The 27,339-nt window shown below is 48.2% G+C and overlaps 1 protein-coding gene across 4 annotated transcripts in view; it reads right to left on the reverse strand.

Annotated features, from left to right (window-relative positions):
• The window catches only part of TP63 (tumor protein p63), a 154,257-nt gene that overhangs the window by 91,561 nt on the left and 35,357 nt on the right, over positions 1–27,339 (reverse strand). Inside the window, exon 2 of one of the 4 annotated variants that reach the window (XM_013195003.3) lies at positions 10,489–11,157. In XM_013195003.3, coding sequence (XP_013050457.1) covers positions 10,489–10,550 — 62 coding nt within the window. In that variant the 5' untranslated portion in view covers positions 10,551–11,157. Of the gene's footprint in view, positions 1–10,488; positions 11,158–27,339 lie in introns of those variants that run through there. The other 3 variants (XM_013195002.3, XM_067001985.1, XM_013195010.3) reach the window with 3 other exon arrangements.

Here is a 27,339-nt window from a genome sequence, read left to right on the forward strand (position 1 = left end):
CCACCGCCCCATCTGCTATCTACATCTTATCATTACCAGCCTGACAACAGTGACCACTTCTACATGTCAGAGGCATTTCTTCTTCCTCAGGGCTCCAAGCAGCTAATTGCTCCACCAGAACCAGGCGTCATCCCCTAATTGTCACAGCAAAGTACCCCTATTTCTTTTTCCTCCATCCGTTAGCGTCCTGTGAACTTTCCCAGACCTCTCTTATCTCCCACTCACCCTGGACACCCCCTTCTCCACCCTCAGCTTCTCACCCATCCTTGGAAACTACCTCCTCACCCGGCCGCGGACATTCCCTCCCCTCTGCTTGGCCCAGACACCCACTCCCTTTCTCAGCAGGGGCAGAGAGAGACAAAGCTCTGGCCAAAGTGTAAGCGCTGCCACAGCATGTCCTCCACCGTGCAAGAAGTTTTCCTGCCCGCTGCTTGCTAGTATGGGATACAGAGCCCTCGTAACCTCCAAAAAACCACCCAGGAGCCTGAGCAGCCCACTTCAGGAAGCCAGTGTTAGAGCACGAGGCTGGGGCTCGTGCCCGTCTTTGCCCTTCCATTTCTCAGCTATGGCAATGCCACCAGCTTTGTAGAGCACACAGGGACCTGCTGACAATCCTTACATCTCCAGAGAGACACTGTTCCGAGACTTTCCCAATTTAAATAGTAAAAGAAAATTTAAATCTCCGTCCACTTCTGAAAGGCATTGTAAAACCGATTAGGAAACAGTCGCAATTGTATTATTTTGTAACTCACTTTTGCAGCCAATCCTCGCCCCAAGCCTATCTGCAGCGATGCTTAAAGGTGGTGCTCATCTGGAGAGGGAGCGGTGGGAGCTGCCGGGCGGAGGGGAAAGCTGTGCTGCACTGAGAAAGTCTCACAAGCGACAGGAGTGGAAAATCCAGGCCCAGCCCTCGAAATTCTGAGGTAATTTTAAGCCAAGTTTGAAAAGAAGAATTGCAAGGTAGACTTTACAGGGAAACTGTTCAGAAACATATTCAAGTCCATTAAAAAAGAAGAAGAAAAAGGAGAAGAAAGAAATCCCTTTGGCCTACACAAAAAGTGTTTCACTTGCTCAGTTTTAGATGCTGCTGTGCAGTACAAAGGGAGCCCCTGATTTCATCAGGCAGCTCCTTTCTTGAGGTGAAGGAGGACAAACGCAGGCATTAAATGCCAAAAGCAGCCCAAATCAGCTAACCCCATCCCTTCTGGCTATTCAGACCTCTGCAACACCAAGGATTAGTAACAGAAAATAAAATGAACAGCCCCAGGAACAAAAGCGTGAGTTCATTTTTAAGATTACAGTCATGACAAAATACAGCTATTACAGGCCTTCAGCACTGCACTGTAGTGATTTTAGGTACGGAAAAAGGAAAATAAAACAGTTCTGAAAAAACGATGGTCAGAAACCTGACCTTCCTGAGGCTTTCTGAATCCAGTCCCCCCTTTGAGCTTTGCTTATCAATATTTTCCTTCGAGCATTTACCTAATAATAATTTTTGCAGCAGCCTGTTGCTGTCCATTTTTTAACAAGGAGCTTGCTCTTAATATTTCCCACAGGAAACGAGGAGGCCTGGGTTTTCCCTCTTTTAACTATTGTCTGCTAAAATTTTGCAGTGCTGCGTGCAGCCAACATCTCTCAGGTTTCACTAGCCTACTTCCACCACTCCAGCGCAGAGACCACAACACAGAACGAGAAATCGCTGTATTTATTACAGACGGTAAAATAACTCAGCCAAGCGCATCAGAGCTTCAGAGAGGCAGCCAGGGTATAGGAATGGGCTCTCACGAGATGCTACATGGCTCTGGAAAAGGCCAGAGCTTGGAATTAACATCTCCTCCTAAGGGCTGAGCATGCACAGAGCAAGTGCCAGCCACCAGCAGCACGTTGCCAAGCAGGCCTAAGAGAAAGCCCCCAGATGAAGGGTTTGCCACGAGCACGGCCAGTCCCCCAAGCCAGGGACGTGCACAGCGCCAGGGAGACCTCTTTGGGTTCCTGAGCAGCTTGCTTGTCAGCACAATGAAAGTGAGATACATGGAGAACAGAGCAACTGTTACAGTCAGTGCAGCCTTGCTTGAACTGAGACGTGGGCACCTTGTTCTGCCTGCTGCTGGGAGGTTCAGTGGGTAAAGAGGTGACAGAGTGTGGCCGTGGAGTTTGGAAAACCAGGCAAACCCAGCTCAGGTCACTGCAGATGCCCAGGTCTCTGCCCTCCATGTCCCCAGGATGGAGGTGCTGAGTGCAGTTTGTGGGTCAGGACCGAGGTGCTCAGAGGGCTGTGGTCTCACCTCGGGTCTCTGCAGCGCTGGGGCAGCACCCTGCAGCTCGCTCTCAGCTCCGAGCAGAGCCTGGCAGAGGTTTCCTGCAGGCAGCCTTTTCCTGCATGTGCCATATCACCATCGGTGGCATTTAAGGGCACGCGTTCCCCAGGACACCACCATGCTCCAGCAAGGACAATTTATTTTAAATGTGCTGAGATGCGAGCCTTTTTGATGCGTGCAGGAATCCGGTCCTCTCTCTGCCGGGGCCTTCCCAACAGCTCTTGGGGTTGGTTTGCCCAAGGGGAAGGCACTGGGCAGCCCAGCACGCCGAGCAGCAGGTGCTGAGATGCTGCTGTCCCCGGTCACACAGGGCAGACAGTCCCCAAATCTGGCTGCCTTGAGGAGGGGCTGGTGAGGGGACATCCCAGCAAGGGGGCGTCCCATGCAGGTTTCGATACAGTCCCCCCACGGCGAGGGAGCAAAGCAAGAGAAATCCTGCAGCCCATGCTGGTTTTCAGCCCCGGGATACTACACACGGCAGAGCATTTTGTCATACAAATATAATCAAAGAGGAGAGGGACAGCTTCCCCAGACAGCAAACGTGAAATACGTGATTCTTTTTTAGGACAGAAGGGTCTCACAGACTATCTACAGCAAAAGACTTGTGACATTTTGAGCGTTCAGGCAAGGCTCTTGGCTCCCTGCAGCACCTACTCTTCCGAAAGCCACCTTAGTCTTTGGTTACACAAACCCTTTTATTGATTAACCGCTCAGGGGACTTACAAAGCCTCTCAAACTCTCTCGGGAAGGTTGAATTTTACAAAAATAAAGTAAATCATCACGATAATGCAGAAAGTCCCTAGAACTCTTTAAAAGCAGGAAATTGCAAAGAGCAACATCCTGTGGTTCAGTAAATAATTAAAATGCAAACCAGAAACACCAGCAAAACAGATGTTAGGTGCAGTCCTGCACTGTGAATTTGGTTGAAGGTCTCACTTGTTACCTCACAGCCAACCTGCTAAATCCAATGTACTTTGGATGATAAAAAAAAAACAAAACTTCCATTCCCTACCCCTGCCACCATTGATGCTCCTACAGGAAAATGAGGTCTTCTACTAAATATGATGCTGGCTGCATTTTTCAGCTTGTAGCAACTCTGTGGCAGGCCAGCTATTGCTAAGCCCAAGGGCAGAGAATCCTTCTCCCAAAAATAAGAGCACTTGCAAAAACCTTTCTCTACGTCACAAATTAGCTGCAAGACAGGGCAGATGAAGGACAAAGAAATAAGAACAGATTATAGTCCTGGAAGACAAGGACAAGTAAACTGCTTATCGGAAATGCTGCTAGTGTGTATGGGAACAATACCTGCTGTGCTCACGGAACCTTTACTTGTGCAACTATGCCTGGTGTTAGGAAATTACAGGCTTGGCTCCCTATAATTTTATCAATACACTGCCACACCTAATGTGATTTATCATTTTTGCTTGTGATTATCTTAAAGCACTAGCTCCTGGAGTGCTACGAGTACACCAGAATTCCCAGCTCCACCACCAACAGGAATAATGTTGCCAGCCTGCATGTTTTGAGAAGAAAATTCAAAAACAAAAATGAACAAAGTTGGAAGAAAATGTAAAGGATTTTTTTTTAATATTAGGTTTTTATTCTTGTGTTACGTGACCACCTAATGCTCGTGCTATCTCTCAGAGCTGCTGCTCACATTGCAAGCTTCTTTCCATGCATTATTTCAGCATGCATCAGCTTAGGGGCAGACCAACATACTAAACAGGCATCTTGAACCTCCCCCCAGCAAGGTTTCGTAAACAGAATTATTTGTGTGTTGCAAAGAGCCTGTTGAACCCCTGATCACTTACAGCAGGGTTTCCCCCTGCTCACTCTTTGGGGCGGCTGTTCTCTTTATAGCTCCATGCACTAACTGAATTCCCCTTGCTCATCTGCATCAGCGTTCATCATGTCAGGCCACCTGTGGCATTCAAACACCTGACAGGAGTTGACTCAGCAGCAAAATCCCACAGGGTGATGGTCTGGTACGCCACGGGAAGTCATTGCAATCAGGCACCAAGAACACACGGGTAAGCCTTAGGAACAGGTACGGATGTTTCATGAAGCTATATAAGCAGGTGGAAGGATATTATCTATTTATTAGCAGCAGACCTAGTCAAACAGCACTCAGAAGTCCATTAGAATGAGGCATTTTCCTTCTAATTATTTCAGTTTTGATCACAGGTTACAGCTCCTCAAAAAATTAAAGTGAACAGAAGTGAAAATGCGTATGGCAGTGTAACTGCTGGCTCCCACCACAATGCCTGAGTTCCCACAAAGGTTTTCACAGAAGTGCAAAACTAGCTCAGAGCTCAGTTCCTTGTGAAGGCACCAAATAAATACCCAGGTTTCCTTGATTTCTTATTCCATGGTTATAAAATCCTTGTTTTATAAGAGGAGCCGTTGCAAGTCAGCTTGTATCAGGGAGGTACCACACAAATCAGCACGGGATTATATTTATAGCATGTACCACCAACACCCTAAACATCTCTAAACAGATGAGCTATTGAGAACTTGATTCTTTAATCTCCTCAGCTTTTTTTTTTTGGAAGTTGAAGTTGAGCAAGATCCTATGAATTAGGTATTCTCTCCTCAAAGCAAAAAGGACCACATGAAAGTCTTCACACATTCTCCTTCCAGTCCTTTGAGAGTTGGAAAAAACAGAAAACGGTCAATTTGGTTCCCCCTTAATCCTTTAAGCAGCACTAAAAGGACCTCCAAGCAGACAAATATTATTTTTTTATTTTTTGACACTCTGAAGAGCCTGTACTGCTTTGAGGAGGAAAAGAGAAAAGTGATGTCTTTGGCACTGGCTGGGAAGGGGCTGTGACAGCCTCAGCACAATGCGGTTTCTCTGACACAGAGCAAAGAGGTCTGGTCGGGGCTAAATGGAGGAGGGCAGCGAGGGAAAAGCAGACTGCAAGGGCTCTGCTGGGAAGAGAGAACTTAAGAGAAATGGAGTTAATGTGATGCTCTTGAGCAGTGTTTTGTAAATCTTCTAATTCCATCTTCTGAAGAGACTGCTGTATAAGAGCAGGAAAAAAAGCAAAGAACAGACCTTGAAGGTGAGAGAAACGCCTCCCCTCCCACCACCACATGTCCTCGGCAGGGTGCTGGGGGGCAGCTGAGAGGCACAATGGTGGCAGCGTGCCCTCCCTGCGGAGCTGTGCCGTGGAGCCCTCCCACCCACAGGATCACGCCGTGCTAGGGCTCAGCACACCACACGCTGCCCCTCCTGCACGCCTGGTCCATCCAGGGAACCCCCTTAGGATTTCTACCAGGGGTGAAAACACAGCCGTGAGACCACCACCTCCTGCACACAGGAGAGCGCAACAAGGCCAAGAAAAAAGCCTCTCCCCAGCTCCCCTCCACCTTTCCCTCCTCCAGGAGGCATCAACCACGCCAAACACACCACGAGCTGCTCAGGACTGTTTCTGGCCCCTCTCTGTGTCTTTGGAAAGTACCTGCTGTACCGCTGGCTGTTTCTGCAAAAAGACCTATGCGAAGCCACGTGGCTTTCCTCACTTGGCTTCAGGTCTTTCTGCTAGCATGGCAAATCTGGGCTCCCATCTCAAAGGTGACAGCAGATTAGACTTGTCAACCCTGTCACACCTGGAATTAGGTTATTTTATTCAGCACCACACAGTACGAGGAAAGAGGAGAAGCAAAAGAAAGAGGAAAAGGTAGCCCAAATGCAAGCGCTCTGCAGAGCTCTGCATACGAGATGAACCTCTCCTGCAAGATATTAACCTGTTACAGCTTAGACACCACTCTGCCCCAATAACCCCAGCTAATACCCAAACGAAAGGATTGCTGCTGACACCAGCACTGAATCACGGCTGTGAAGGGACACAGTTGCTCACCGCTGCCTGTGATCAGGAGGGGCAGCTTGCATGCATTGCTTGAATATGCCCCCTTCCAACCCAAAGGGAGGAAACCTGCTGTTTAATTACTAATCATTAATGATAGGAGAGCATTGCCTATCAGCACTGATGAGAGATACAGAGAGTTTTTCACGTTTATGCTGCACTGCAAGCGTTAACATTGGCGAGGCTCCTATCTGATAACTGCCATTCATTTGCCAGCCCTGTCTGATAGGTGTGGGAACTGAAGAAGAAAGGTGAAGTGACACGTGCAAGGCTCCCGATGAAAGATCCCTTTTGAACCCCGGAGTTCTGGCCCTGCTCACCAAAATCTGTCTGGATACAGCACCCAGCAGACAATGCTGCCATGCCCTTCCCTTCCTTCCGTGCCCAACTAATTTCTGACAGTTTCCCTCATTCCCTTCTACCAACAGATTTCCTACATAATTGGTTGCTTGTTTTCTCCTTTGCTTGATTGTTGTGTTCTTTTTGATTTATTTATTTATTTTAGCAACTCCTCAACCAAAACCCAGAGCCACGTCTGAGACATCCAGTTTCCAGCACGGCCCCGTTATTAGCAAGATCTGGGAGGCTGGGCTCACATCGCGCTGAGAACACAAAACCAGAAATGAAAGAGGAAAGAGCAGTTAGTGCGAGGGGCCTTTCATTCAGAAGGGAGGAGCGAGCCACAGCAAATGCCTTCAAACACTGGCAACCCGAAATTAGCCTGGGCGCGGGGAGGGGGCGAGCAGGGCAGGCAGGACCCCGTGCAGAGCACGAGCAGGTGCATTCCCCACAGCCCCAAAAGAAGGGAGCTCCTGGGCGAAGCACAGCCTAATGACCATTATTTCCAAGAACACAAGTAACTTATCTGTAAACATCACTCCCCCAGCCAGGCATTAGCTGGAAAAAAAAAAAAAAGGGAAGAAAAAAAAGCAGCTTTGGAGAGCGAAACTAATTACATAGCTCTCAACAGCTGGACTTTGATCATAATTACAGTGCCGTCTTCTTTTTGCATTAGCGTCTTTCAACTGCAGCTAGGTGGGCACTTCTTGGAAGGTGGAAATCCCGCCCGTTTCACATCAGTCGTTTTATGACTCAGAGCTAGCCTGGGTTTTCTGCAGCAAAGGATGAGCTCCGGCTCCCATGTTACTATCTGAACAACAATTCATGGGGTCAGGCTTCAATACAGGTGCCTTCATCCTTACAGCATCTCCTTCCCAGGGTCAGGAGTCAGAGCACTGAGCCTGCTCTAGCACTGATTTCAGGCATTTCATGTCAATCCCTTTATAAAGGAAACAGAAGTAGAAAAACTTTGAGGTTTTGGTTTGATTCTCTTGCTGCTGAGTTTTAGCATCTTGTAGATGTTTCTGCTTAGAGGCAGAGCCGAGTCTGGATGTACCTTTCCAAGCTCATGTCAGGCAGCCGCACGCTGTGTCTGCACCCCTCATTTCTGCACAGGGATGTACATCCCGTCGGTGCCCGGTACCCCTGTGCCCCTCTCACCTGGGTGCAGCTCCAGCACCCAAGCAGGGCTAGTAAAGGAGGAGACTGCTTGTCCCCTGTCCCAGCCGAGCTGTCTGTCCTTTTGTGTGATGCAGGGAGTGCTTTTGCTTTGATAACCAAATTTTGCAAAGAATTAAATAGCCTAAATGAGAGAGATGGGGCAGAAACTGCTGAGACTGGGACTGGGGCTGCCTAAACCCTAAGGTGCAGAGCTGCCAGTCCAGGCACCCAACTCTTTTTCTCATCTGTGGCACTGTATTACTGCACTGTTTGGATGCAGTGCGGTGAAACAACAGGCAGTAAGCATGCAAGCATTATAATGGCACATCAGTGAACCCTCCTGAACGTGACCTGCATTCATCTCTTGACAAAGGAAATGTTTCAGCTGGCTCCCACCCTATCTGCCTGCCAGACACCCCCAAAGTGAAGGGCTGCATAGACGAAGCAGTGGCAGGGGGTAAATCTAAGCCACAAATCTTAGCACTAACTGGGATTTATAACTGCTTCCCCTTCCACCTCGTCCCATGGCTCCTGGAGGAGTCAGCCTGGGACACATAACCCAGAGCTACCTCCACCATGGAAAGGAAGCCCATGTGGCCACCAGGATCGGACAGGAACAGGGCACAGACCTACACGGACGTCAGCATGACCACGTTCCCTCCCTTTTCAACAGGGTTTCAATCACTTTTCACGACTGCTATTTTGCCAGCATGCCTCAGCTCAATGTTATTGGTTTGCTGTTTATATTCTCATTGCATATAATTTTAAGGAAAGATATATTCATACAGCCAGAATTGCAAAGAAGCATATCGGTATTAGCTAAATAAAGCGCTTTGACCACATCAAAGCAAAAATGTTTCAAACTGTAAAATAAATGCAATTATGAAACTGTTTAATTTTGTTAAATCAGTCAGAAGAATGTCACCCAGCGTATCATGAAAGATATCCAACTGACGGAGCTTAAAGCTCAAAGTGTGAATGTCCTCACACCAAGAAAATTATTTCAGGGAGCAACTTCCAGCTGATTTTGACCACGCAGAGCATGGCCGCTAATAACTGGACAAACGCCGCTCTCAGTTCATGAAAACAGACATGCATAACAGCTGAGACATGTTGTTACTCTAAGCCAGATCTTGATCAGGTTTTATGACCGAGGGGTGTCACAAACTTTATCTGTCCCAAGCTGTCCCGAGGCTTCCCACAGCACAATGGTCACTTACAGAAACCCCTCGCGCTGCTAAGGAGCAGCATTTCTAGAGAAAGGCCTGATTTGCTGGAGGATACAGATTTAAAGGTGTGAAAGGCCCATCCCAATAGTTCTATAAAGTACAGCCCAGGGAATTTTATTCTTTAATTCCTGCTCCCAATGGGATTTTTGCTTGAGCTGCAGTGCCTATCCTACAAACCCGTTCTTTGACACAGGATGGGATGGATAGGATGTTCATAGCATCTGGAAAGCTGTCCCAGAGCTCAGGTACCCTTGCTAGTGCACCTCTGAGCTTTCCAATATTTAAATGATATATAAAGACCCCACGGCTCCCAGCCTCACTCTGCCCTCCTGGATGGGTGCTGCTCCAGCATTGCTCTCCTCCCAGCCACACGCAGCTCCCAGGTGGGTTTGGGAGAGCAAAGCATGGCCTCGCAGCCCCGTGTTCGTGTTGTGGAAGGTCTCGCCAGGGAAACCAATACCCCCGGCCTTGTTCCACATTCCTCCACCGCAGCAGCGCAGCCAAGGACCGCGCACTATGTCCCAGCTCCCCTCCTCTCCTTCCCCGCCACCGGCCCCGAGCGCAGGGTGGCACCGAGCGCCCGCACATTAAGGGGGAAAAACAACAACACTCTGACAAATCATAATAGCAGGGTGGGGGAAAAAAAAAAGTAGAGATCACAGCGGCCGAGCCCTCTCTTCAGCAGATGGCTATGCAACACATGCACGGTGCAGAGGATGAGTTAACAGTTAACCCTTCCGCGGATCGAATGCCGTGGTGAGACCCCAGGCAGGGCTTTTGCAAAGCACAGCCAGAAAGTAGCCTTAAAGCAGCTTGACAAGCGACCGCACTCGGAGGATTTCACCTCCCTGAACTTTACGACTGGAAAAATACCATCTACATGTCATTTACATGCTTAAATATAGTAGCTCCTGTTGGGAGAAACAAACAAACCGACAATGTGATACCGTGATACCTCATGCGGACATGCTCTTTTATCTGCTGGAAAGTTATAAAACACAGCTTAACAACAAAGCTAAAATAAGAGTGGTTGTCAGGCTCTACATTGGCTGTTAAACAGAGTGAAAAAAGTATTCTTTGAGAAGCGCTCTCTCTTAGGAGATGTTTTTTCTTCTCTGCATCTTTTAAATGATTTATTTATCCTTTAAATTCCCAAATCTCAGAGCTTAATAATTAAGTTTATATTCTTTCCATGAGTTTTTCATTTAAAGAAACAAATAAATACACTATAGAAAGCAAAAGCAACTCCTGCATGTCCCAAAGCACCGAATAACCTTCACCTCCAAAACACAGGGAAAAGATACTATCAGCTTTCACGTTATTTATCATATATTTTTTCCTCTAACTCCAGAGAGGAAAAGGCTGATATCTTAAGCGGATGCCTATAATTAAACAGTAACCTGTTAGAAAGCCAAAAATAATAATAAGCTCCACTGAGCATGAAGAGAGCGGCACATTTTTTCCGCGTGCAGCCCAGCTGCCGCCGGACGATAGCAGGAAAGTTAACAATTACACAAGACACCGAGATCAAACCTGCGATAGGAGGGGGTTACGTCACGCTCAGAGACTCACCGCTGGATGCAGGGATCGGGGTAGTACTGCAGGGTGGTGAAAGGTGCCGCTTCAAAATTCATTTCCTTCCAGCCCCTCTTAGGGTCCGAACAAAAAAATAATAATAAATAAGTAGATATAAAGTCAGCCGGCTAAAAGCAATAAGGTCAAGTGGTACACGAGATACAACTTTAGAGATTTATTTTGCACTTGCAGATGGGTGGGATCTCCCGGGGACGTGGCCAATGGGATTCATCAAGTGACCCGAGCATCACCACCAGTCCCTCCTCGCCAGCTGGGCATCTTCTGCGCGGATATTTTCCCCTCCTCTCAACATCCTTAATAAACTTGGGAGTACGTCGGCCACACTTGTTGTTGGGAGCTCATCTGGGGCATCTCTGAACTTCTGATCTCGCCGGTCATTGGTCGCCTTCCTGCCTGACTTCACGGTTTAATTTTGGCAGCTCTTGCGATTTTGCAAACTGCCGTGGCTGATGGTCATCCTCGTCTCCAGATGGCCGGAGTTTCCTCTGCTGGGTGCAGCACCCGCGCTGGATTTTGTCGTGCTTTAAAAGCTTTCCTGGTCAGCTCTGTGGCTAATACCTGCGTAACGTTGCCTGGGGAAATTTTCTTTTTCAGTCTCTCTCTTGTCACAGTTCAAACTGTCTGTTGTGGTCATAGTTTCAAAAGCTGAATGACAAAATATGGGGAAATTCCTCATTTAAATTTAACTCTGAACTTTTGCTCTTCTGCCTCCCCTTCCTGCCTCCCCTATCCCCCCCAAAACATCTGATGTAATTGTAAATGCTTTGCTCTGTATCTTTTCACTGAGAGTTGAGGTATTTGTGTTAGTGTTCTTAAAATAACATAAACGTTTTTCACATGAAAAATTACAATACTTTCAAAGATCCCGAGGAGAGAAGAAAAGTAAAAAGTAAAGAAATAAGCATGACGTCTTTTTCAAGCCACTGAAGCCTAAAGAAACAAGAGCAAAATTAAGTCCAGGAAACCAAACTACCAAAGGTGAAAGGAAGATCATACCTTCATGAAGAAAACTACATGCCAAGAAGGGAATCTTTAATTCCCCCCACCATTTTTATTTTTTTGGTAATGACACAGATAACCATTCAGGAAAGCAACCTGCTTTATTCCCCTGTTTTTCCCCCTCCACAGCTTGTCCAAATAGTACAGGCTGTAAACCTATCCTGGTTTTGTGGTTTTGGAGAATGAATGAAATATGAATCAGGAGCTAAATTAAAATGGATTCCAGCAGGAAAAAATAGCATGCATATATCTATGCACCAACGGGGCCACGTCTTTAAGCAGACACATACGTTTGTGCGTGGGGAGAGGGGAGGGTGCTGCCCGATAGCTCACCTACTGTGCATCTTTTGTGCTGATGTCAGCACAAATGCCAACCTCCCGAGCAAAAGTCAGAAGCTCTCTGAGAAGGCAGTGATTGCCTCTTACTTTTCCCCTTGTGCTCTTTCCTCGTAGGAAATTTTGGTTCGAAGAATGTCATGTGGAAACATTTTCTTTGCTGCCTGTGCCAGGGTGGCAGGGAGCTATTTCGGACTTGACATTCTCCACCCACACTCGGCCTGATAGCTCCTAACATCTGTGAATTGTGAATCCTGTAAACTCGCAGAGCTGATCCCTGCCCATGCCCGAGCGACTTTCATTATGACAAGTGGCACTTGCCAAGGAAGAGAGGCTGGAAATGAAGGCTGTGTTTATTAACGGAAGTTAAGGATTTCCTTGCTGCTGGATGCTGCTTCTGCCTGACCCCGAGTAAGCACACAGAGCAGGCAAGTCTTCTCCCCACACAACCCATTTCAGTAAGAGCTTGGGTCCGTGCTCCTCTGGCTCTAGGACTCGGCTTCAATCTGCACCCCCAGGTACGTGTACGGATAATCAGCCCGGCTGGGAGGCAGCAGGCTGGGCTCAGGCCCTTACTACAAACCATGCGGGAGCATCGCTGAGACCCCATGCTTGTGCCCAGGGACAGACCAGAAGCCTGTTGGATTTACTCCAGCATGGCCCTCTGGGGTCTAGCTCTGCACACGTGGTTTTGTGCAAGCCATCATGAGTGCATTGACTCTGAAAGAGTTGGCATTTCCAGCTAGATTTCAGCCTAGAAGGCAAAAGTCTCATGAAAAAGAAATGCTGAGTGAAAACGGTGGTTCTTGAGGACTTCTCTTCCATCTATTTCTCCACAGGAGCCGGAGAAGTGCCTTTCCCAGCACGATCCCGGTGCCAGGACCAGCACGCTGGGAGCAGGAAAGGCTACACAACTCCCCTCCAGGGATTCAGACCTGCCCTTCTGGTCTTGGCCGGTCTCCTCACCTGGCACATGCCCAAATAATGCCGTGTGGTCACATCGCTCATCCCAAGGGCCCTGTGAAGTGCACAGGCAGCTCCTGGAGCTGGTGCTGCTGCGCTGCCTCTGCTGCCGAAGATGGACCTGACCCCGGCTCTTCCGCTACATTAACTCCGCACAGCAGCAAAGGTCTAAAAAGCCCCGCTCAGCAATATCTCAAGGAATTTTCTAGGAACATCCAACATCAGTATGCCCTTCCATGTGCCCTTTGCTTCCTCGGACCCATTAAGTACAAGTTTGTTACAGCCCAAACTACCAAGCCTGCGATTCCTGCTTTCAGTGCCGAACATGTCTAGCAGCATCCCAGTCGAGAAGAGGCAGTTAGTCTCCAGCTTGTAATTCACACCAAAAGAATATCTTCTCTTGAAAAACCATAATTAACTTAAAAAAAGCAGCACCGCATAATTGTAATGAGTAGCAGTAGCTTGGAGCAGGGCCCTCTTCTCATTCACAAGGCACCAGTGGGAGGGGGTGTCTAGCAAGGACATTTCCATAAGAACTTCAAAAGGGGCCACCAACTGCCCAAAGTCCTCACCAGCCCTCATGCCTGGGGTTGGGCAAATGCAAATGGTTCCCAGTTTGGCTCATTTTGGCAGTGCACACAGCATCGGGCTGCCTTTCCCAGAGAACTGGACGTTTTCAGCCTCCCACAGAGATTTGGCTATGTTTTGAAATGGCTGAAAAGGTCCACCTTCTTCTTCTCCCAGCTGCAAAAATGGAGCCATGGGAGCCTGCTGGTGACAGTGGGCAAAAACGACCTGCAAGAGCGTCCTCATCCCTCTCGCCCAGCCCCAGCTTCCCATTTTCCCCTTGGTGACAGCCAACGCTGAGCTGTGCATTCCCAATGAAGAGCGATTCGGGATGAGTTTGGGCAGAGATATCAGCCTTTGCAGTCAGACCGCGTTGAACTCCTCTCAGCTGCAGGGCGCTCCTTGCATAGCACAGCCCGCAGTGGAAACACAAGCCACAGGGTGTGTGCATGTGCGTATTGCCAGTGCCCCATGCATAGCTGGGAGGCTCGCAGGGCTCAGTGGTATTTGGCCAACCCCATTCACACTGCCTTGGAGAAAATCCACTGGGAGATGGAGTTCTTGCAGGAGCAGACCTCAAAGGTGGTCAGCTCACCAGGAAAAGGGGCTTGTGATATCCCCGGCTTTCCTTGCCCTTCCTTGGATGTCTCCAGGCTGGTTCAAGGGCGATGCTAATGTACCAGCAGCAAGCACATGGCCTGCAGGAGGAGGGTGGAAGCCAGGGTGTCAGAGATCTGTCTGGCTAGCGGATTTACAGCCAAGCCTCCAGTGCCTGCGGTAAGCAGGCGGCATGGGGATATGCGGAGGAAGCATGTGTGTAGGTGGGCAAGAATGCGGGGCATTGCTCCGCCGCCACTGCTTCCACGTCTGGGAAAGAAGAACGGGCAGAGAAACAGCTGTGCACTACTCTCCCGTTACCCCCCCGTGCACCCACCCTCTCCTCTTCAGCTTCTCGTTGAGATGAGCACGAGAATGTTTTAGCAAAGGGACTCCTACGGATTTATAGTGGTCACCCCACCACCAGCCAAACCCAGTGCCAGGATGCATGCCAACCCCTGTCCTGAGCAAGGGTGAAGTGGAGAGAAACAGCTCCCCAACATCTCCGTGGCTCCGGTCCTGATCCGTGGGTCTGGGGACATCTGAATGGCTTGGAGCTAAGGAAGACAGGGAAGGGGAGATGCCAGCTTTGCTCCTAGCCACTTATGCAACTGCTGGCTGCAGGGTTTCCCTGGAACCAACCCCACCCGCTGCACTAGGGGATGAAACACCTCATTCGCAGCGTGGGATTTCCAGGGGAGTGGTTGTGGTCTTCCTTTTTTCTTTTTTTTTTTTCTTTCTTTCCTTTTTTATTTTTTTAGGTTAAAATTAATTTCTTTCGAAAGCAAGAAGTTTATCTGTGGGATATTTGGGGATTTATATTTATTTTTGTTAGAAAAATTTGGAGAGGGAAATAATTACTTTGCTCCAAGCAATAAAAAGTCTTTATCTTGGCTGTCCAAGGGGAAAAGGTCACAAAGTGTTAATGTCCCCTTTGAGCACATTTTCTAATTTCAACTACATTTTACTAATATTTAAAGATTTCAAAGGCATTAAAGTGTTCAGAATTTCACAAACAGAATGAAGCAGGGGAAATACACCTTATCACTAACTCCAGTGAAAGGAAAGAGGTAACAGGTATGGCCCCCACAGACTTCACAGGATCTACCCAAATGCCACAATAATGGGAGAAGCTTCCGTAGCTTTTCATGTTTTCCCTCCAGCTGGCAGCGATCACTTGTCCCACTGCTCCAGAAATGTCAGACCTCTGGCTTTTGGCTCATACAAACCTTTGCCCCTGTCATCCCCAAACTAAGAGTCAGGGACTCAGAGAGCAGCAAACTGAAGAAAAACCTGCAATTTTGCACAAAACTTTCCCCCACCACGTTCTGTCCAGCTCCTGGACACTGGAGCTCTGCACTATGCTCCTGTCGGCTGCCAGCTGTTACCTAGGGCTAGAAGGAAATGCAGGGACACCGTTCAAAGCCTCCTCACAGAGCAACCAGACCTACTTTCAGAGCCGTCTGGTTGCCGCTGGTGGCTCGTCTGTCACATACGTATTGTCAGAGCACCATCCACCTGCAGTAAACAGTATAGGCTGCTGCTGCTGCTGCTCTCTGAAGGAACAGCAAATGAGGCACAAACCAAATTTGTCCCCAGGACCCTGTCTCAGCAGGGACTCAGGTGACAGGGACTGCAAGAATGTGACTATCCTAAGGCTGAAGTCTTGCACGTTCTGCCCCCACATCACCACTTTGTAGTCTATCTGTCCATCAGGGAAGAATGTGAGACAAAGATAAACCAGAAACAAGGCCAAAAAGCAGGCTCCCGTCCTACAGACAGCTTCCCATTAGTGCTTTGGTCCCTGCCCTGTCCCGAAGAGCCGGCAGGACACTGTGCAACTCTTATGGGAAACTCCCATCGCTAAAGATGGAGAGGGAGAGACAGAGCTGCTGGGCAGAGGGAATTTCCCTCCCTGACGTCCCCGCAGCTGCGCCACCATCTCGAGGCGTCCCCGAGACACAGCGGGGCCCCAGCCTGGGCTAAAGCGGGGCTGGAGGCTGGGACAGGTGGCAACACCCCGCCGTGGGGTCTGGATTGCATATCAAAGCGGTGGCAGTGGCTGTGTAGGTGGAAGGCTTGGCCTCCCCATACAGCTGCCACGCGACATGTCTGGCATTCTGGCCAAAACTGCGCCGCAAATACACACGGCGTCATCGCGCCCGCGGGGCCGAGCCCAGGTTGGGGACAGAAACCCCGGTGGCTGCATCCTCCGGCTCTGCTGCGGCACCGTGCAGAGGGGTGGGTGGCAGAGCAGGGCAGGACCGGCAGCTCCCTGCTCTCATCTTTCACTTTGCTACCACAGGCTCACCCTCAGCCTCTCGCCCCAGACCTGTTCCAGAGTTTTCTGATGCCCTCTGCTCCAGTCTCCCAGCTTTCACCGTCAGAAGCCACAGAGGCTTGTGAAAAGGTATCAAGGCTGTTTCCGTTTCTGAAGTCCTGGTGACGGCCGGCAGCATCAGATCAGAGTTAATCAAAGAAGAAATTTGTTCTATGTGAAGCAAGGTGAAAGCGTTCAGCAAGTTGCCTGTATGGAGAGATTCACGCAGAGAAACTCACTAGCAAGGATGGCATTTGCTGTCAGCCTCAATGCAGGAAACAAAACTGCTGTGGACTGAATATTGCTGTATCACTTGTCTTTCACTCCCTCTAACTTTTTCCTTGTGAGTCAGAGCTGAGCTAAATCTTCGCAATGTCTCATTATTGCTGCTATTGTCCCCTGGTGTTTCCTTATCTCCACATAATCTGCACACAAGCAGAAATGTCTCTGCCTTTTTGGCAACTTCAGAAAATAAATCCTCCATGCAGAAGCATAGGTCTCAATAGATTTTCTAATTTCCAAACAGGATACACCAAAAACTCATTGCTTGGCTGGCAGGACTCTTGTTCCCAGCATTAAGGCTATTGCAATCCAAGGTGTGAGCGCAGCTCCTGCAGGCATACCCAAACTAATGGGATTAAAGTCAGTTCAAGAACCAGTAGCAATTAAAACAAAAACACCCAAAACATTAACCACAAGCAATGGAAGCCCTGGTTGCAAACCTGCACATCCTCTGCTGAAGCCTGCACTTCCACACTTCCCCAGCCGGCAGTAGCCAGCTCACAAGGATTACCATGAACGTGGGTGTTTTCACACAGGTAGGATTTGCCCTCCTGACTGTGCTGGGGATGCAGCCCGACAACACTGCTGGTAGGGACACCAGGACCTTTCCAAGCCTTACAGCTTGCAAAACAGTAAAGAGAGGGCAAGCTCAGCTCTGCTGGGCAGTCCACCCTCAAGATGGAGAGCAAAATCCACTTAATCAGTGACAGCGAAGCATACAGCCACTAAAATGAGGGTTTGGTGTGGCTTGAGTAACGTGAGAGTTAATAAAACTTTTTTCCCCCCTCTTGGAGCAAAGATCAAGAAAGCTGAAGAGCCAGTGTTTCATGTCTTTATGGAGAAGATAATGACCTAAGGTAAGTCTCTTACATTCCCCCCATCCTTGCACTTTGATGTTAATAGCCCATGTAAGCAGCCTTGGGAAAAAAAAAAAAAAGAGAGAAAAAAAAAGAAACTAATGTGATATAATCAAAACTCTGCACATTTTTTTCCTAAAGTGAAGATTAATTTCTGCTGTGACCCAGCCTAAACACCTCATATATTGCAGCCTTGAAGCAGGCAACGGATTAATCCTCTGCCCCAAGCTCTCAGCCCAGCCTCTGGCTTTTCAAATCAGGGCAAATTGCCCCACTGCCGCAGGACGGGGTAAGCTGGTGCTGCTCTTCGCTAGGAAGCAGACCTGCCAGAAGCACCGGGCTGGCAGGGTGATGTTGCTCGAGGTCCTCACCCAGCCCGACAGCAGGGCCCTACCACACAGGCAATCCTACACTTTAGAAACCCTCCTCCTCAGGGATCAAACCTCCGGGGCAAGAGGCGCAGCGTGCAGACTCCCTGACTGTTTGCGACAGCTCCTTGCAAGAAATGACCTCCTCACATTGCTGGCAACACAATGCATTCGGCAGCACGATGCCCCAGTGGGGAGCAGGCTCAGCAGTGCCCCTGTGCTGCTGTCCAAGTCCAGGGGCCCACTCCCACGAGCCCCGGGGACCTTCTGTGGGGTCTCGCTGCTGCTTCTGTCTTGTGGAGCAACACTTAAGAAACTGTCTGTTTGGGAGAAGGGATACACGTGGGATTTTTTTCACTTTTTTTTTTCTTTTATCTTCCTTCCCTGCCTTCCAGTTTTTCTGAAGAGTTCTTGGAGAATAAGTCTTAGCAATGCTAAGCTGGGTCTCTCCATTCCCCATCCTCTTACCGCACCTAAAAAGGCTGAGCAAGTCAAATCCAGCCCTTCACGTTACCTCTCCAGCCCCTGTCTTTCCATAGCCTTTTCCAGGGCCTGCTTAGAGCCCGTCATCTCCATGGGTACAACAGCAGAGTTCAGCTCTGCCTTTCAGGGATGTACTGGCTCTGGAGAACACGGTTCTTATATTATTGTATAAATATATGTTATATATATTATATAATATGTAATAATATTATACAATAATATAAGACCAAAGTTCTTATATTAACCTCCAGACCCATATCTGGGACAAATACAGAGCTGGGGAGCATTTCTGATTTTTTAAGTCACCCTTCCCAAGGGGAGGGTACCGAAGCACGGTGTAAGTCACTCAAACAACATCAGAAAACCTTAATGCCACTGGCCTCCCTCTACAGGATTCCCCGGCAGCATGCAGAGTCTACATTTGCTCTGTAGCAGCTTTTGCAAGCCCCGTGGAGCCCACCTCCCACACACACAGCTCCTGCACCCAAATCCACCGCAGCTTGAGACAGAAGCGGAGAAACAACTGAACTCTGCAGACAGGGGAATTATGGCACGCTCGTGGCACACTGTCACACAGCCACCGAGCAGTTACCGGCTGCGTGCCAGTAATCCCCAGCAAACAGCAGGTAATTGGGGCTCCCTTCACCCTGGCTACACAAGGGGTGCCACCCAGGTCCTCCTGGGACAGGGCCTGGAGGAGCAGGGCCTCCCAGGACTGATCTCAGCTTTGAGGAAACCTGCCGCTCCACTCAGCCCTTTCCAGTCTGCTGGAAGCGAAGGAGAGGACACGTGGCTGTTCTGTTTGTGAATGTCCCAATATCCCACGTAAATGCAGGTGAATGTTTTAAATCATCTGAGAAAACGGGGAAGGGAAAATTAAGACAGCTTGCTCGTAACAGCATTTTGTCATCTCTTCTGGACCATTTCTGGAGACTGAGAAGTGCGCTTGTTCTCCTTGTGGAAGAGCTGGCCTCTTGTACACTTGGCAGGTCGCATTACAGCCTTCCCTCTGCCCTAAATATATACAAATACATAAAAATCACTTCCAGTCTACAAAAGCCCAGGCCTGCACTGCTCACAGTAATGTCTCTCTGTATTTCTTTGTCTGGCCCCTGCTCCTAGCCCAGTCTCCCAGGAAATGAGCAGCTTTTCCACTTGCTTCCAGTCTACTGCCATGAGGTGTCTAATGACCCATGCTTGAAAGCGGTGTTAAATATACATTAAATTATTATTACTGATAATGCCATTTAAAGCAGCTTTATAAATAAAATGTATTCCTAAGAACACATAATTAATGGCTCTTTCTAAATAACTTATCCTAAAGCATTAACAATCAATTATTAAGCAGACAGGCTTTAAAAGCCTTTGCTACTACAGATTGCAACATGCAGATCCTGTGCTGTTAAAACAATTCAGGTGCCTTTTTCACATACGATTTCAAGTAACTAATGTAAACAAGACCACACAATATAACTTAATACATAGCAATCAAAAATTTCCCCACAGTCCTTTAATACAGAGCCACGTCCCTACGTAAGAAATGATGCAACAGACTTTCCCTGAAGTCCCAATTCCTACAATTGAAGCTTAAGCTCAGCAAAGAAAGAATTAAAATTATTTGGTTGCTGCTGAATCACTGGCTGCATTGGGTTATTTTACTGTGCATTAGACTTTAATTATAACTAAGCTCTAGCCATCTGTTCTTCTCCCTAATTATACGTGCAACAAACATTTCACAACTCCTACCGTTAAAGAGACCTAAGAGAGCTCAGTCTGTGCTGTACGAGGTTGGCTTCATCGGGATCCTTTGCACTCGTGTTAAGTGCTTCGGAAGAGGAAAGCACACTCTGCAGATGAAGCCTGCAGTTGCTATTAATCCCAGGGGGCCTTTGCTACAGCAGCTTTCACATCTCTTGAAAGGACTGGGAACCTCCCTCTGCCAGGGCACAGAGAGCCCCATTAGTGCTACCTGCTGGTGGCCTCCAGCCCCGACCTCGCCGGTGCCATAAGAGTGCTGCACAGGGAAGAACAATTCTCATCTCCTGCTAAAGGCTCGTGCCCTGGAGCCTCATCAGTTACAGCATTTCAAAAAGGACTCAGGCAGACAATCTCTGGTCAATCTCTGGTCTTTTTTATTTTCATTTATTTATTTATTTTGCTATGGAGGCTGAAGGTGGTTCCACACCTAGCTGTCCACCTGGCTCCTCTTGGTGTGGTGCTCATTCCTACATCACAAGCATCCTAGTCCCTGCCAGTGCTTCAGCTGTCTCGCTTCATGAACCAGCATCCCAGCCACCACCAAGAAAGGTGGCACTGTCTTTACGTGTCACGTTGTGAACAGCATCAGCTAAAGACAAGGCCCCCACCCTACCCCTCGGTGCCTGCTACAGGATTAACACTCCCAGCCAGGCAGGTAAATGGTGGTTAGCCCAGGTGGAGAAAGCTGCTGCAGACTCTGAAGCCCCTCAAACACCTTCCCAGCACCTCTGCCCACTACCAAGAGGCAAGGCTGCCTGACTGTGCCATCTCCTCCCTCCCTGACCAGAGCTGCAAGCAGACTTACAGCCACAGGGTGTGCAGGTGCCAATGCAGGCTGCCCAGGCAGCTGCCTGGCATTTTATAATTACACCACCACTGACCTAGGCCATCCCTTGACCAGCAATAAAGCCAGATGCCCAGCAACCTCCAGAGCAGTTATTCATCACAAAAAGATTTTGTTCCGCAGCAGTACTCTGCAACTGTGTTCATGCCCTGATGTGGAAAGAAAGGTGACTTCTTTTCAACTGTGCCAGCGGGAGATGGGCTGTTCTTGTGTCTGGGGACGGCATGGAGAAAGTGCCCAGGAGAAGAAAACACTGGACTGATAGGACCTGAAATTTGAATGTTTATATTTGTTGGTGTACCAAGGAAATAAAGCTTTGTAGAGAAAAGAGAGCTAAGGAAGGGAAGAATAACCCAAAAGAGCCCACAGTTTTCACGGTGGGATTTTGCATATTTGCTTTTATTTTAAATTATCTTCTCTCCTGCATCCCCAATAAGTTTTTAGATCAAATCCAGTGGTTTTCTCACCACAACCATATGCAAGGCCTTCTTTCCATTTCAGTCTGCTTAGGTATGTGCCCAGACTTTCACTCTGAATGTAATGTCAAAATGAATTAAAAAAAAAAAAAGAAAACAACCAACCAACACTGCTCTGCTGTGCTTTGACAAGGACCCAAAACCACCACGTTTCTTGTGGTTTTCTTCTAAAATCATTATGACAGGGTTGAGTGGAATCACGAGGCAGGTTTGCTGAGTGGTTTGGTTCTGAGAATATAACAGAGTCCAGAGTCAGAGCATTTATCTCTGGCATCGGGGCAAGGGATCACGGTGTGGGTACACATAACCATGTGCGTGCATGTCCTGGCCCCAAGATGGTCATATATCACACAAGGTGATAACATGCACACTGAGAACAACTCTGCAGGAGACACCAGGCATGGAAAGAAGCAATTCTCCATGATTTCCTTGAAGTTAGTTGCAGAACTAAAGCCAGAAAGTCCTGCTCCATAATTCTAGCTCAACTTCAACCCACAGACAAATCGACAGCAGAGTAACAGGAGCTGCTCTGACCTGGAGAAGCAGACCAAAGCTTACCACTTTCCAAAGATCTCCCAAAGCTTTCCACAGCCATATGCTGAGTTCCCTTTGGCCTCAGACAAGCCACAGTCTTACTTATCTCTGCAAATCTCCTGCAAACTGGTGGCTTCCCCACACACACACGCCGAGATGACTATTTGAGTTAGACTTTGATTCAGTGACCACCAGAGGAGTGACCAGCGCCAGCTCCCACAAGGGCAGCCCACGGATGAGAGCGCAGCCTGAAGTTCAAAGCTCAAATGTAAGCAGAGGTGAAACGCAAGCAGAGGCACAAAACCAGCATTAACAGGACACATGGCACCTAGATCTGGGCTTAGACTTTGTGCTTATTTGAGTCACAACAGAATTCTCACTGATTTAAGGTTTTTGCTATGGGGATAATCTCTTCAGTTTAATTAACAGGCAACAGCTATATCTTTCCGCTTTTGGCACTTTCCCATTTTGCATGCCATGGGGAGTACTCAGCAAGCAAGCAGCCTAAGGAAAAGGTATTCAGAAATCCCTCTCAGCATAGGAGCTGACATCGTGAGCAACTTTCCCTGTGCTAAGAGGCTGGCATAGACACCGTGAGCAAACATCTGCAAGAAAGTCCGATTAGGGAATCTGCCTAAGGAGATTAAATAATTCACCGTGGCATTTTTCAAGAGCTAAATTAAAAGGGAAACAATCTCTTAATTTGAATTATTTTTTTCCTTACATAACAGGATAAAAATTGCTTACTTTTCTTCCCAGAAACGTGCAAATTTATTCAATATTATTTCTGTTCCTGGTCTCCCTTTTTCCACCCAGTTTGTTTCTGCATCCATCTGGAACTGCCCTGATCAATACTGTAAGTGCAGAGAAAGGAGGAAAGCAGTGCAGTGAAAGAGAGCAGCCCAAATGGGAGCTGTTTGCTTTGAGTCAGCACATCAGATGTATGTTTTTACTCACAGATGTAATACAAATTCTGAATCAAAAGCCAGGATTTTCCCCACCCACCACTCTATATTCACTGAGCTTCGCCAAGCAATAAATTCAAACCATCGTGCTAGGAAATTAAGTTATGCTCCCTGCATAGCAAGGACAGCTGCACTGCACAGAAGATGCACTAACAATGTAGATTTTTATTGATTTTGGCTGATCTCAACACTGTTGACCTCAGGACGTGTGATACTAGATGGAGATGAAGATTAACGGTGAGGAATCTGGATGGGATCGATTACCAGCTTCTATAGACACGGATTTGGTGTGTCTGTGGGATAAGAACGTTGTCTTCTGAACAGACACATAGCGAGCTCTGCCCTGACCAGATAAGATCCAGCTCAGGACCAAAAGCCATGTAGATACGTGAGCATGGCTGAAAGCCCAGGCCAATAAACCCTGATCCTCAGCCATGCCCAGCACTAGCACAGCCACAGCCACACGGCTCAGAGCAGCCTGGTTTTTGGCCAGACCGACCAGACGGAGCTCACATCTGCCTGCAAACACTGCACGGCCTTCCTCTCCATCAGGTGAGGTCTGACCCTGTGCTTGGGGTGTGCATCATCCCTCGTGATCCATCCAGCATCACTTCAGGTCAGGCCATCAGTAAACTGTAGGAGAACTACCTGCACATTTCATGGTGGCTGAGAATTGTGCAGTCCAGGCTGGAGAATGCATTCAGCAGTTTCAGGCTGTCCTTGGGTGCTGCAGCTGACCTAAAGCAAGTGATTTGTGGGTGATTGGATTGCAGTAAACGAGTCATCCTGCCTGCAGGGGTAGAAAGCAGCATAAATAAGCGAATTACAGTAACTTTCCAGAAAAGAAGAGAGGAATAAGTGGAGACCTGCTCTGAGATGAGTAACTGGATGGAGTCATCTGCCCTAACCGCAGTGCACCTGCTCTCAAGCTCTCTTGCTCCAGCCCTCAGCACCCTCACCTCGCCTTTCCTGCGCTGCCACATCAAGGCAAGCACCAGGCACCTCGCTGTGCCCCAGGCAGCTCGAGAATTCCCAGCAGTGCAGTCATGAGCAGGGAAAGGGGCAAAGCTGGGACATGGAGCTGGGAAGGGTAAGAGAAAGGGCAAGGAGCCCTGGGGCTCCTGCTCCCGTTGTCAGATGGAAAGGTAAAAGAGCAACAGCCCCTTTCTGAAAACACCCACTGCCCAGCAGGAGCTATGGGCCAAGTCTGCCCCAGCAGGAACGCAACTGGTGCTTTTTAGCCATTAGCACGGCTTTCCAGGGCACCAGTCACAAAGAAACAGGGAAGAAGTTTTGCCAGGACTGCTTTGCCATGTTGGCAGCTGGCTAACATAGGCAACTGCCTGTGGTTGCAGTGAGCCCTAGAGGTAAGAACATCAAAATGGCTCTTGCTAGGTGCTTCTGAAGAAAATCAAAGGGGTTTGGACCAGCTGAAAGGTTTACAAAAAGATGTGTAAGAGTGGGAAAAAAAAAAGACTGTCAGCAAGTAGGAAAGCAGCCCTGAAGCAATGAAAAATAGGAAAGCATGATTATAACAGACAGCATCCAGCACAAACGATAGGCTGGAGTGCCAGAGCGAAGGCTGTAAGGCGCCTCTGAAGACACACTTCAGCACAGGTCTCTTCCAAAGCTGAAAGTGTAGGTGTAGAAACTGAGGCTGGCAGAAACGTGTGAAATGTGCAACAGATCTGATGCATCTACCATTCACAGTAGCCCTCTGAAGATTTTTTTATTATTATTATTTTTTTTAAGTTGTGCTATCCTCCTAGAAGGCCACTGAAACGTGCGAAGGGATTGCCAAAGATATGGATAGGAGCAAAAATCAATCTATAGATGTGTCAGGGAGTGTCCTAGCAAGGACACACTGTCATTAGTCTAGTTTCTATCAGGTGTCAGTATAAGCTATTCTTTTCCTTTCAAATAAGGTCAGGTGGCATAAGGAGTTACCATTACAGTTCTCTGGGATTGATGGGCCAAGCTGAGGTAGGGCAAGCACTGCTGTGCTTGATGTAGAACATGTACTGCAACTTAAATGTCTTAAATTGGTCATACGGTCATGACCTTTTATCTTCAGTGAATGCGCCTTTGCAACAGGCACCATCGCAGAGGGCTCGGGCTCAGTAAGTCAGGTCAATCAGTTCTGCAAATGTCACACCGTTTCCTTACAGGCTCATTCTGATGCAGCCACACGTGCACATAAACGTCCAGTGAAGGAGCAAGCAGAGCCCATAACACATGCACAGCAAGGGATGTTCTGAGGAAAAAATCATGAAGAAAGTTCTCAACTGCATGCTAACTCAGACGCCAGCAACCATGAGGCTCTTTCTTCTTGATGAACCCTTTCTATCTGTGAGGTACAATACGTTCTCAGAAATGCTGGGCTCAAGCACTAAGCGTGCTTTTTAGTGGAAACGACCTTCTAGGTATTGAACGCTGTGAGTTAATTGCTGGTGTCAAGGAAGAACAATTCATACAACACTATTCCAGAAACATCGGAACTCAAAATATTAATATATGGCTTGCAAATGAACATCACTCCAATTACTGAGATGTTAACTTGTGTTTGCAAATACCAGAATCCCCAGGGCTCCTATGGGTGTGAGGAACAAGACAGCCAAGCTGTTCTGACCCAGCGTAGCACCGGGAGCACACAGGGCTGCTACAAACTAAATAGGAACAGAGAAAAGCTCCTCCTGCCAGAGACAGGCAACTAAGCGCTGTGGTGACATTGTCCTGCTCTGGCAGAACAAGGTGAGAACAAGCCACATGAAAGTTAATTTATCTATGCTGGAAAACCAACCGAGGCTGGTATTATGAAACACTGTCACCTACCCCTCTGCAGAGGCTCCTGCTCAGCCGCTCTGTTCCTGACCAGAAGCAGCTTTAGCTCAGAGCAGTTCAAAGACAGCTCATCATCCCTGGGCAACTCATCCTCTGTTTTGCAACCTTGCCCCCATCGGGAGTGATTCTGTGCACTGTGCTTTGGAAGACAAAGCCCTGGTTCCTAGACAAATTCAGCCTTTCTAAAGCAAGATAATTATACCCAACATCATTAGCAACAAAACAATTAATTCCTAATTCCCAAGTGCTCACACAAATAAGATGGAGATAAGAAAAAGAACAAACCCTTTGAAAATGCAGCAGAGCATAGGGTGCCTGCATACGCCTCACTTAATTATCTATTCAAGAGGAACAAAGCATCTTCCGTACTGTGACTCCAAAAATTAATTAGTCTCAGTTCTCATTAAATAATGATCCAGTTCAGCTCTAATTAAATTAGGCTGCCTTTGACAATCAGTTGCTGTCAGCTGTAGCAGTCTAGTTAGGGAACATAAGCAGCTCTTCCCAGCATCTCTCCCAGGTGTCAGCGGAGGCAGGGAAGCTGGCAGCCTCCTGCAGCCCCTATCCTGCACCAGGGCACAGCCAGGATATGCACAGGCCACGGGTACAGCTGGTGTGCCCCAAGCCTCCTGGACTTCAGGTCTTCTGTCACAAGAACTAATGCCTCGGGGTGACCTAAGCTCTCTGCAGCAAGGCGACATGCACTCGGCGTTGTATTTCAGCATGATCTGCTTTTTCTCCCTGTTGCATTTGGCCACAGGTGCTCCACATATCTCTGTCCTCCTTTGCTCTGGCTGCCCAAGGATACTGGATCAGCACTCATCCTCATCAAGGTTTCTCAAACCAAGAAATAAAACAAAAAAACAAACATGTTCTTGGCTTTTGCTAGAGGAAGGAAGACATGGAGGTTCTGCCCAGTCACACAGAGCTTCCTTTAAAATGGATGGGGGGGGAGGGGGGTGGAGTTTCCCACAGTACCCTGTCATCACTGATGCTAACCCAAAAAACCTGCCCTGCAGGGGTTCAACCCTGACTTCAACATGCATTCCCTCCTGCACAGAGGCTTGGGGATGGTAGGGAGCGGGATGTGCTCGGGCTGGAGGGATCTCAACCACAGCAGCATCCTGCTGGCCTGGTGCTCTGCAAGTCTCATTAACCTGCAGCTGAAACACAGCAATTTGCTTCCTGCATTTTCTGCTCTTCCTTCCAGCCTGGAACAGAGTGAAAGGATAGGACCAAGACTGGTCTATAACAGGGCCCGAGGAGCTGTCACAGCAGACCAGGCTCACCAGGTCTCTGCCTGGAGCACTTCACCAGGCTTCAACATCATCCAGCTTCGGAAGACCCCAAGACAAAGTTGTTAGTCTTGCAGTTAGTAGCCTAGTGGTTCATCTTCCATTAGTTTGTTTAATTTTAAACAGCAAGAAGCTTTTTGTATCCACTGCTTCTTCTAGTAAACAGTTGCATGGTAAAACTGCTCAGTGTGCCATGATGAGCAACTTAGATAAGATGAAAGAACACACATCAGTGACTTTCAGACACCATCTCCTTTAGGCTGCTCTGGACTTGGCATCTGCCAGCCTGATTTTAAACTTTAGCTCCTGAGACTAAGAACACATGAAGTTCACCTTCTCCAC

Source organism: Anser cygnoides, chromosome 9, assembly GCF_040182565.1.
Source record: "Anser cygnoides isolate HZ-2024a breed goose chromosome 9, Taihu_goose_T2T_genome, whole genome shotgun sequence".
Taxonomy (NCBI): domain Eukaryota; kingdom Metazoa; phylum Chordata; class Aves; order Anseriformes; family Anatidae; genus Anser; species Anser cygnoides.